Below are 12,589 nucleotides of genomic sequence, written 5' to 3' on the forward strand. Positions count from 1 at the left end.
AAGCTCAACATACAGCTAACTGTTAAATGACTACGGTTAAAATATTTGCATATAAATAAAATTTTGCTTAGTAAATACTGTGACATATGACCTAGCAACTGAAGACTGTAGAAATCTTTTAATTCAAAACCAAATTCAAATCCATCTTAATATTCATTTATTTAAAGAAAATGATATTTATGTTGTAAATTAGGTAATCTTTGATAACCAGCTATGGCCCTGGTTATGCAAAGATTTAAGGAAATAATCAGCTGTAAGCACACAAATAATTCCTATTTGCATACTTAAATTCAAGCACATTCTTAAGCCTTTTAAAGATTGGTCCCTACAGATGTTGCACATTCAGCTAAGTCTGAATCAACCAGATTTCCATATGCATGTAGCATATTATTTTCCAATGAAAATGTTCCATTTCTTCTTCTAGTTGCTTTTGATGTTTATCATGTACATTAAATGACTTGTCTGAATATGCAGTAATGAGTAAGTCTTCTGCCTTTGGCATTTCTTGCTTGTAGTTCGCCTCTGGAGTCATAATTAACAGGGAATCCTTTCTCAGAAAATATGTTTGTTTTTTCCTAAATTATACCCATTAGCTTGCAATGGTATTTGCAAATTATAATAAAGGTTAAGAACTGATATATCTCTCAGTTAGAAGCAGAGCTCTAGGTGATTTGGTTCCATGTGCCGTGGCTGGCATTTCTAAGCATTTTTTGCACACTGTTACATTCGCCATTTCCAACTGTATCTCTGCTACAGACATTGCACTCATTTCAAAGTGTACAAAACCATCTATATCAGATATGAGTATAGAAAAACAACTGTACCCTAATTAAACCATACCTTTTCCTTCTATACATGCAAGTAAGTATACACATTTATAGAAGAAAAAGGCCATTTCATTGTTTTAATTAGTGGGAAAGATAGGTTTTGCTGCCTGCTGTAAGAAGTAGCATTTTCTAGTCCAGTCTTCTGTTCCATTCAGCCTCCATTATATATGCCTGTCCTACAGGCTCCTAACGGTGAGAGATGAGCAGCCCTAACTCCTGTAGTCACACCAGCTGTCAGAAAGTTGGGCTTTATCTGACAGATAAGTGACTGTTACAAAATGCTTGACTAATAAGATATGGTAACGAAGAAACAGTCAGAGAAGAGTCTGTTTTGACTAACAGGGAGAGTATACCTAGAAAATTCTCAGAGGACACCAGGCTGGGAGCAGAGTGAGGAAAGCCAGGCGTGGTTTGGCGCTGAGAGGTGGGGTCGGTGCTCGGGCCAGCCCTCCCTCCCGGGGAGAAGCCCTGCGGGGCCGGGGCGGGCGGCTGTGGAGGACTCCCAGCCGAAGGCCAGGGCGTTTACAGCGGACCGAGGCCGCCCGCCTCAGCGCGGCCGCGGGCCCTTCTGGCGCCCGCTGACCCCTCCAGCTCCCCTCCCCGCGACGGAGGCAGGAGGCGGCGGCGCTGAGGGACCCCCGGGGGAGGGGAGAGCGGTGGCCGGGCGGGGAGGGAAAAGGAAGGGGAAGGGGAAGGGGAAGGAAGGAAGGGAGGGAGGAGGCGGTGGCGCCCCGCTCCGCCCGCCCCTCGACGCCGCTTGGCGGGAAAGGCCGGGTTTTGGCGGGCTCGGAGGAGAGGCAGCCGGCGGGAGGGGGACAGCCGGGCAGCCGCAGCCCACCCCGGCCCGCAGAGAGCCGGCCCGGGCGCCTCTCGCCCGCCATGCCCGCCGAGGGGGAGCTGCCGAGCGCGGCGGCCGCCGGCCCGGAGTCCGGCGAGCCGCAGTATCTGTGGCAGGTCCGGCACATCCTGCAGCACGGCCACCGAAAGGAGGATCGCACCGGCACCGGCACCATCTCCGTCTTCGGCATGCAGGCGCGGTACAGCCTGAGAGGTCGGCACCACCGCGGCCCCCGCCCCGGCCCCCTGCCCCTGCCCCTGCCCGCCGCGGCTCCAGCGGTCGCCGCCCTGCGCCGGGGGGGAGGGACGCCATTTCTTCCCCGGCGCTGTCCCGCTGCCGCCCGCTGAGAGGGAGGCCTCCCCCCGCTCAGGGCCGCGGCTCGGGCCCGCTGCGGGGGCCTGTGGAGGCGTTTCGGTCTGTGCTGTCGGCTCCTTCGCCCTCTCCCTGCCTGCGGCGGCTCGGAGCCCTCCTCTCCCTCGGCCCAACGGCCAGGCCTGGCCCGCCCCCATGGCTGTCACCTGGTGAAAAAACGGATAAGATCTTGAGATAGCCCGTCTTGGTCCTTCCTACCGTTCACGCATAGTAGGAAGGATGGTTTGTGAAATAGTTTTGCCAAGAATTTTATCTTAAGCCTCCACTTTCTGTTGCGAATGCCTGCACATACATCCGTATGCTGCACCGCGGCGTCCTCGTGGCGGAGTTTGTCAGAGTCCCCACAGATAATTCACCTTCCCCCTCTGTCCAGGAAAAGAAACGTCAGGTTCTTGTCTTCCTTCATATGAATATGAGAATTACACGTCCTTTACCAACTTCTTCCTTCGTATCCAAACCTCTGAATGCCAGATGGTGGCATTACCCTCTATGTGCAGAAAAACCTAAGCGGGCTCACCCTGACAAATCGCTGGTCACCTCTCACGCTCTGAAACTCTTTCAGATCAGTTTCCGCTGCTGACAACGAAGAGGGTGTTCTGGAAAGGAGTGCTGGAGGAGCTGCTGTGGTTCATCAAGGTTTGGTATTTGGATGTCTCTGTGGGTGGTGTGCCTGAGAGTGGGATCAACAGAACGAACCAGCATGGAGTGGATTAAGGAATTTGGGGTAACTGCAGATGCTTCTGTTCGTACGACAGAAGAAGTGCAACCACCGAATGTTTTGACTCCACGCAGAAGGCCATTATCTTCAAGACATTCTGTGCATTTTAGTGGAGACTATTGCATTGTTACCAATCAGAAGAGTTCTTCTGTTTCTTTTTTAGGGAAATAGTCTGAAATAGTGAGGGCTTTTGATGATTTTCCTATACCCCACAGTTGTAAAGCTTAGTACATTCTCTTTTATCAGTGTTTAAATAAGAAATAATAATATGAAGTGGATTGTAGGCAATTTAATAATCTGCTTTTTAATATTGAGATAGCTTGTGTTGATTTGAACAGAAACAAGCAGTGCAGAACCACAGGTGAAGTAAGACTGATGTAAACACTAGGCTTTTTAGTAGCAAAAACTTGAGATCTAATAGAGATAATAGCTGTAGTTAGAGTATTAAAATTCAGCTAGATAATACACTGCGATGTAACTGTTCCTTTATATGTTGTGACATTGTGCAGGTATGGGAAAGTAATTTTTTTAAAGTATCTTTTTTCAAATATAAAAGACTAGACACTCCCCAAAACATAACACTTTCTATGTTGGATTTTTGAGTGTGCTGATTTGGACATGTTGCAGAACTCAGTGAGATTTCTCTGGGTCATTTTGTCATATTTGTCATTTTAACAAAAGGATTTTTAAGACTTTAAGCTCATTATAGGTGGCTTGGCAAAGACAATGACTAGGCTGTACATTTTTTGTTTGTCTACTTTTATCTATCTGTGAAGTAAAACCTTGTTCTCTGCAAATGTGCGTATCAAATGATATACCACAGTTGACCTTGAGACTGTACTGTGTGTGCATTCACAAAGTCAGAAGAATGCTGCATTAAATAACAGCAGCATGGCACTTCAAAATTCATCCTAGTATGTTGCTCATAAGTTTTAGTCTGTCCATGTGCAAGAACCTCATCCAGTACATTAATCACATTGTTCATCCTTTATAAGTGGAGAAATACTGTAGACTAGCAAAGCTTAATACAGCTGTTTCAAAACATGTCTTCTGTGTTGGGTTTAGGATGTAGACGACTTACTGTCTGTGTTTTGTAGGGTTCTACAAATGCCAAAGAACTCTCTGCAAAGGGTGTGAAGATTTGGGATGCTAATGGATCACGTGAATTCCTGGATAAGCAGGGTTTCAGCACGAGAGAGGAGGGGGATTTGGGACCAGTTTATGGTTTCCAGTGGAGGCACTTTGGAGCAGAATACAAAGATATGCACACAGGTAACCACATGCAAATACAATCTTGATTGCTTAGTGAGATGACACCTCACTTCCAGAATACCAATGCAGGGTCTTGATTTCCATGATACAGTTGTGCTGGCAAGAACTGATGTTAGTGCACTACATTCATTGGAGACTGTGGAAGAGAAAGATATTTCCATTCTGCAGCTGGAACAAAGTAGGATGTATCCATAGCTGATGATGATGTGGACAGAATAGCTGTAACAAGTTATGATGTGATTTAGTACCTGTTGGTATTATTTACAGTGGAACTGGTTCATTAAACTTACTCTGAAGTGCCTTGATGGCTCTTTTCTAAGTCAGTGAAGGAGAGGATATACAAAATGTTTAGAGGACTGCCATTAAAAAAAAGACTCAAAACAAGATTGTCCCCATCTGGTTGTTGTGATTTTTAACTCAGAATAACAACATGGTTAATTATATTTTTTCCTCTTGTTTTTTTTTTTGTCAATACAGTCTCAAAGTTCACATTAGTTACAGATAGTAGACTTAGTATTGGCGTGTTGACTGCTGGCAGAAAACAGTTTTATGCTAACACAAATGATGCAAATTGTGAACTGACACATCTAAAAACTTACTAAAATGTTTTAGCGTTCCTGAACTTAAAAGGTCTGAGGCATAACATAGTTTGGAAAAAATGAAGAAGATAAATCCCCATAGGTTTCATTACTAATAGATTTCCTTAAGTTGCATTACTAATGGATAGGTAATTAGCTTCAGGAAATAACCATTTGAAAAGGCTTCTGGCACAGTATTGCTGGCAGAAGAATTCCCTGAGATGCTAATTATGTATTACTACCTTGTTTGCCAGCTTGGGTCTCCCTGTAACCATAATTTGGTATTGCTTTGCAATAAGAGTTATTAGAAAACGTTAGTTACCAGCCATGCTGATTCACTGGCATGAGTCAGAACAATGAGTAACAACTAGTGACTCTTTTATTCTGGAATCCATTCTAACGTTCAGTTAATTCTAGTGAATTTCTTATATAACTGGTATTGAGCCTAAAAATCAACCTGCGAGTGTCATTGGGTGAAATGTAATACCCTGTGCTATACATGATTAAAGTTCCCTTCTGGCACTGAATGCTAAGGAAATTTTGGTTTCATACATGACCTTGTGAGTGCTAGATGGATGCGTCTGTTCATCTGTCGAAAACTTTCTCCTTTTGAGCATGCAAAGAATGCCGGCACCCTATGTTACTGGTCTGGGCATAATTTTTTTTTTTTTTTAAGAAGGAGCGCTGTAGCATGCAAGTTTAACATCTAGAAAGGCATCTTAATCCAGAAATGCAGTGAGCAAATTAGTTTAAATACCATGAATGACTAGGTGGTAATATCTTGCCCATTCCAGTACAGCTTTTCTCCTATTTAGGTAACAAGTCATTATGAATGATAAAGTAATATGCTTTGTCCAACTATTTTTTTTGCATTGCAACTTTTGTTTTCTGGGATGTAGTGTTTATGCAGGCTTCTTATTTGGTCTTAAAAAATGTCTAGTTGTTGAGGCTTGGAATAAAATGTTCTAAATTGGGATGGTCCTGTTTCAGTGGGTGCTAAAGTACTCAAAGCACACAAAAGAGGTGGGGAGGACATATGAAAATACCATCATGAGAATTCCACAAGCCTTAGAGCACCCTAAGGAAGATCAAGAACAGCCTATATTTGGAGGGTGCCAACTGATAAATTTAACCACTTTCAAAGTTACAATAAAATCTTCAGAGGTTGTCATTTGGGTATCACTGTTCAGTGGGATGTGGGCTGCGCTTTAAAAAAATACCATGACTTGAATCTATCTATCTGGCTTAGATCTTATTTGGTATCTTTCTTCAGATTACTCCAACCAAGGAGTTGACCAGTTGCAAAAAGTGATTGAAACGATCAAAACCAATCCAGATGACAGAAGAATCATTATGTGTGCTTGGAATCCCAAAGGTATCGAACAGCAGCCTTTAAGTGAACACAGTTGCGCATTATCTTGCTGTATGCTAAACTATGTTCTAATGCTGTGTCAAGAGTCAGTTCCATTTGGCGTCCGTGCTTATCCTTAATAAAACTACCAGGAAAGCAGTAAAAATGGCCAAAGGGTTATAAAAAGGGTTATAAGCTTGGTTCTCCTTCTACTTAATTCTCATGTTCGGACCTCAAAAATTTTGAACCATTACTTAAAAGTTTTTCTCCCCAGGTTAAAGTGAGGGATATACCTGGCTACCAGTGTCTTTGACATACAGTCTCTGTTCAAAGACAGCTATTCTTATTTTAAAAAGGTAAAAAAAACCAAAACCAACAAAGAGTATACCGAAGCAGTGTGACTGGTTTTTAGCCATATAATAAATCATAAACTTACAAAAAAACTTAGAAGTAGAGAACAAAAATATTATTTGTGTTGTAGCCACCTCCTTGAGCATAGGTTGTCTGGATATCCGTTCACTCTGTAGGGCTACGTCTAAATAAGAGCTAGTGCCAGAGAATGTTTAACTTCAGCAGCAGTAGATCTGTGCACAAAAAAAATCACGCAGCATTTTCCACTCGTGTCTCTGAAAGGGGATGCCACATGCAGTTGCTGTTATTTTTAAGGTTAAACGTTCTCAGATATCAGGAGATACCTGGTTAAAGTTTTCCTTACCTAGCTGTAAATGCACTATCTGCACTTTTAAGTGTAGATAACACTCAAAAGATCTTTTGTTTTCTGATTATTATTTTTTTATTGATCATTACTTTTATATCTCAACAAGCAGTAGAGGCACGTTGCGATGGGAAGAGAGTAAGATGAAGCAGTTGGAAGTTGCTTTAGGGTACATGCTTAATTTTATTCTTAATGTCTTCCTTTAGGGAAATCAACTGTCTCACTGAGGTGAGTAAAACTAAACTGCTGTGCAGCATTATGGCTTAAATCTGTTCTGTGGAATATCTGTTTATGACTTTTCTGGTCATACAGCCCAGGAGACAGCTTGTCATGACCCAGACTTAATTGCTTAGGCAGCAGGTGCTTTTAAACAAGAGAAAAAGCAACAGAATGATAGTGCAGTTGGATTTTTGCTCTCTACTGTGTCTTGTTAAATGCGTGTTCAGGTTTTGCATCTTCTACATTTATAACACACTAATGCTGTTATGATTTTTTTCCCCCCCTCCTTCCTGTACTGCAATTCCTAGATATTTCTCTGATGGCTTTGCCTCCATGCCATGCCCTTTGCCAGTTCTATGTTCTAAACGGTGAATTGTCTTGCCAACTCTATCAGAGGTCTGGAGATATGGGACTAGGAGTGCCTTTCAATATTGCCAGCTATTCACTGCTCACATACATGATTGCCCATGTCACAGGGCTAAAGGTAGGCTACTTAATCATTTTACTTAATCTTGTCTGAGAATTGAGGGTCTAAAAGATAAGACTGTTGATGTCATGTCCAAGAAAAACCAGAATGATCATACTGTTCAAAATCTTGTTGGAAGTATGCGTAAGAAAGGGCCCCATGAATTTAATGTGAATTGTTTCTGGTCTGTATGGCCAGTTAGGACCAGCAATGTAAGAATTTTTAAATTCAGGTCAAACAGACAGAAGATCCTCCAGGTATTTTTAACTGAACAGGTAAAAACTGACCTGTTCTACTAGTCTACTTCTTAGAAATCTGAACTGAACACTTGTCCTTATGGGATAATTATATACAAGTGATTAAATTTTGTAGCATGTGTTTTTTATTGGAAGCGAACAGTAGCTCAGCGGTTGCTGTCGAGGTTCCAATTTGGATATTCTGCCCACCTAACTTGCAGCTATAATTTCAGCCGGGTATTTTTTTCATTTCCTACAGTAGATGATTATGTAGAGTGGTAGTATGTGCTCAAATAGCTACTGCCCTGAATCCAGAACTGTATTTTGTAATTTGGCAGAGTAATTTAAATTCACCACAATCTTGTACAAGTGAAACCCCCTTTTCTTTAGAGCATGTAAAAAATTATACTAGCAAGGCCATTTGGGTCTGATGCTCCTGCTACCAGCAACATGAAGGGGAACTTAAAATAGAGAAGTAGGGAACAATGGGACTTCACAGCAATTGCAGACATACTTAAGAAATTAGGCCAAGGCACTAGAAAAAGTGAAGTTTAACATTATGTCCGTAAAGCAGCTGTTGCCTTTCAGCCACTTCCTCTCACAGCTTAGGTGGTTTTTAGCATGATATATCCGAGGGCTGCTGATCTACTTTGGTCAGAGGCCAGTAAAATAGCGGATAAAACTTACCTAAGTTAGATTAGATTGCTCAGGGGCTGCTAAGTCACAGAACTTGCGAGTTTGCAAAACCCATCTGGATGCTTGGCAAGTGCTTTGGGGTTTAGCCTGTGACTGACACCTCGACTGCCACAGACTACATTGTTTAGTAGTGGCTAAGGCAACTAGTTTGAAACCAACTTTGGCAAGTGCTACTTATTAGAAGTAGAGTAGAAAAGCTGGATGTCACTGCCCCATCTGTTTCCATCTTGGTGAGCAGATCAGTAGTGCTCCACTCATTTACTGAAGCTACTATTCTAGCAGGATTTCAAAGATAAATTTTTTGGTAAGCTAGTGAAATTTCACTATATTTTTCATTAATTATGCATTAGTCTGGGAAGATAGTGTCCTTTGAAGCTTGCGAGGACGTCTTGATAATCCAATCCAGTACAGAAGCTGCAATTCCACACTAGATGTAAGATGCTAAGAATTAATACTGTAAGCATTGTACTGTTTTGCTTCCTTGAAACCTGACTATTTGAAGACCACATGTATTCTCCTTTCTCTTCAGCCTGGAGAGTTCATACACACATTAGGAGATGCTCATATATATCTGAATCATGTGGAACCTCTAAAAGTTCAAGTAAGTACTTACTCTGAATTCTTGTATCCTTTTATCTTCCACAGTGCTTATCCAATACAAAGTTATCTTGGTATTATAAATATCATTTTGCAAATATTAATTTGTGTGGCTTTTCTTCTCATTTCTACCCTAATAATTGTAGTACCTTAGCCTGTGTTCAACTCAGGTCGCAAACAGAAATACAATACAAACAGGATTGAAAGGTACATCAGTGTACTATTCTAGAACCAAGTTAGAGATCCGGAACCTGTACCCCTACTTTTTACTTCATCATTCTAAAACCTTAGAAAACCATTCCACCTAATACAGATAAACACAAAATAAAATGTCTTTGTAGTATATCAGAAAAGGATAACTTGTCAGTTCACAGGTTAATCAGTTTTACTATATGGCTGAATAAGGCTGTATTTTCTTCAGGAAGTAATTTGTTGCAGTAGGAGCAAATCAGAATTTTATTTCATTAGACTTAGCTCAGACTGAATGTCCTCACCATTCATATGGTTCAAAACCATCCAGAGAACTAGTTACTGGTTTGGACCCGGATGTTCCTGTGAGAAACTGCAGCATATTTGATGCACATCAGGGTCAAAATTTCCAATTTAGTTTCCTCTGGAAGGAATCTAATCTGTAACCTCTGGAATTGCTCTGCAAACTGAAAATGCTTGCGGTGCATTTGGATGATCAAGGAATCCACTTTAAAATTATGCTGCTGCTCCCTATGAAAATACTAAAGTAGATTCCACCTAACTGCATTATAATGTTTTTTTTTTGAGTATAAGTCTTCTTTGGGAGCAGGGAAAATCTACGTAGTGTAATCTGAATTGAGATTAATGAGATCTAATTTATAACACAAAATCTCTGCCTTCAAGTATTAGCTTTATACAATAAGCTTGCTTTTATTTCAGCTTCAGAGGGAGCCAAGACCTTTCCCCAAACTCAGAATTCTTCGTAAGGTTGAAGACATCAGTGACTTTAAGGCGGAAGACTTTCAGATTGAAGATTATAATCCTCATCCACCTATTAAAATGGAGATGGCTGTTTAATGCTATAAACCAGCTTCTATTAATGTGGAAATGTACCCAAGCTACTTAGCTTTCTCTGTACTTCAAGTTTTTATATACTTCAAAAGATGTATACTTTATTATTGAAAACGAAACAGGTACTAGTAGACCCGTACTGCCTTCAGTACTAAACTGCAGTCGTACAGAACAGGTGATTATTTATTTCTGCCGTACTAGGCAGATGCTAACCCAGTTTTAAGTTCTTAGTGAGGTAGTTTTCCACACGTTGTTTCAGTTACCAGTGGCCACTTCTGTTACCATTCAGTTACTATGCGCAAGTAGCACTTGCTTACATGCTTTATTTAGTACTGAAAATAAGAACTTCTATGTATGATAGAGGATTCCTTCAAGGTTGTAGAAGTCTTTAATTATGTTCTAAGGAGTATATGTTTAATAAAGCTTTTTAAAAAAAATCTTCTGGAAAGGATGATGCATATTTAATTTTAGTATGTTTGTTTATAGTTAGTAGTAGATAAGAGTTGGAAAACAAAGGTAAATTCTGTTTTACTTTAGGATCTTGGAGGATGAGTTCTAGCAAGGAAAAACAAACTCAAACTTCCCATGGTCTTCATAGATGAACCAGCAGGAAGACAAAAGAGCTTAATGGAGCCTTGTCTGAAATGCAATCTCTGCATAACATCTCTGTATCACCTTTTTTTTTTTTTATTCCCCAACCCTACAGGAATGATGAATTTGATATAAATCAAACAGAACTGCAGTTAAACAGAGGTTACCAGATAGTATTAGTAATAATCTGTCTGTCATCATTTAAAACCAGATCCCACAAACATACGGACTCATTTTGCAGCCTGGAGCAGTAAAAGTTGGCGATAGTAGTATTTGTAGGATTGGAGTTTATTAATTAAATCTTAGCAGAATTCAGCTTTCATTTCTCCTTATCCTTGCAACTTCTGCAGTAACTTCAGTCCCTATAAAATTCCTCTTCAGGACTTCAGTTGTGAATAGATCTACGGTTAATATTCAGACATAGCATATTCAATACATATTTGAACACATGGAGAAATGCATAGTAATTTTTTGATTAATTTTTAGAGTCAGTGAACTGGTAAATATCATTGTAAAATTATACAATTTGGGATAATTCTAAGAATTTGAAAAACTGTGCTTTGATTCCATTGATTCAGGGGCCTGCATAAGAGGACCGTTGCATCTTTCTTAAACCAAACTGATCATAACTTTCAAAAGCATATTTTACACCAAAATCATTTGCAAATCCCATTATACTTATCTTCATTATACTGATCACTGATCTTGAGACTATAAACTTTTTGTAGCGCCATGTCATGTGCTCCAAAAATAAGTGGTTGTTCTCTTCCTGACATTTAGCCCAACACAACAAAATGGCAGAAAAAGGATGTCATTACCTTTTTTAAAGTGCATCGAATGTAAATAGGCCGCCGTTTATTAGAAACGTTCTCCTCTCTCTTCTGTAGTCCATCTTTCTTGAACAGAGATGATCAGACTATGTGCTATTTCAGCCGAGATCATATGAGAAACTCAATACATGGAAGGATCAAACCTATCTTTCTGAGGCTGCGTTAAACGGACACTCAGTGGCCAACCTGTAGTTAAACACACTTGGGTTTTACCTTCTTTCAAATTACTGAACTCACAGATAGCAGCAGTATTCTTGTTACTAGACCTGAAAGCCACGTCACGTGCTCCTTCTACTAAATTTCATCTCAGCTCTACTACTCTTATATTTTAAAGCCACCAATATGGATATTCCAGGTGTCATCTGCAGCCTCCCAGCTGGAGGTTGTCAGCAACTTCCTACCACGTGCCGACTTTCATAAGTTAAAAGTTCTTGAGTGTATTTACGGTCCTCTAACGTACAAGAAAACAGTTTAAGATGCAATTTCACTTAACAGTTCTGCCTACACTTAGCAAGTTAAGTTCCTTTTGCTGGAAACCACTTTATGTGACAGGTCAGATAAGATGGAATCTGCAGGGCATTTTAGCAAGTGTAGCCAGAGAAGATGTGAAAAGAAATGTTGGCCTCGGGGCCCGACCAGTGGCAATTAGCAGTCTCAGTGAAGTTAACCAGGACAGGAATACCCAGCCAAGAGAAGAATTTAGAATGGGAATCATTTACTTCCTTTCATAAATGAAAGAGGAGTTAGTCCCGTCATAAGGAAGATTTAAAAAACCCTTTTAAGTATTGCCTTCATGAAACATGACAAATGGTCTGTTCTCACATAGGTATATGGACATACACAGCGTGCTTCAACAGACCAATATATATAGCTCTGGAAGAGCTACTGCTTTTCAGTATAAGAATTAACTACAACTTCACTGTTCCCCTTTATCAGCACAATTTACTACCAATACAAGTTGTTGAAATGAATCTTGTACCTTGAAGTCCAAGAAGGTTTATGCTGCTCAAAAGATCACAAAGATGTAAAAAGCAGACTTTACACAGCAGACTTTAATGTGAATAAAAGTGAAAATACACATTTTAAATTAATAGGTATGAGACTTCTATGATTTCAAGCAAAAAATATGCATATTCAAAGCATTTGAATATATAGACTTAAACAGGAGGTACTCGAGGAATTTTGATTTTCGGAATATGAAGACTGTTCACTGCTGCGAAGATGACTAGTATGACTGCAGGC

General features: G+C 40.5%; 1 protein-coding gene across 1 annotated transcript; it reads left to right on the forward strand.

Moving 5' to 3' along the window:
• Positions 1-1,706: 1,706 nt before the first annotated feature.
• TYMS (thymidylate synthetase) lies at positions 1,707-10,184 on the forward strand (the record flags this gene model as incomplete). Its single annotated transcript, XM_082311350.1, has 7 exons — positions 1,707-1,878; positions 2,600-2,673; positions 3,853-4,027; positions 5,879-5,980; positions 7,199-7,374; positions 8,818-8,889; positions 9,795-10,184. 7 exons carry the CDS (start codon positions 1,707-1,709, stop codon positions 9,930-9,932), a joined length of 909 nt encoding a protein of 302 aa, XP_082167476.1. The 3' UTR covers positions 9,933-10,184.
• Positions 10,185-12,589: the final 2,405 nt, after the last annotated feature.

The sequence above is a fragment of the Platalea leucorodia genome (assembly GCF_965183815.1).
Source record: "Platalea leucorodia genome assembly, chromosome: 1".
NCBI classification, from domain to species: domain Eukaryota; kingdom Metazoa; phylum Chordata; class Aves; order Pelecaniformes; family Threskiornithidae; genus Platalea; species Platalea leucorodia.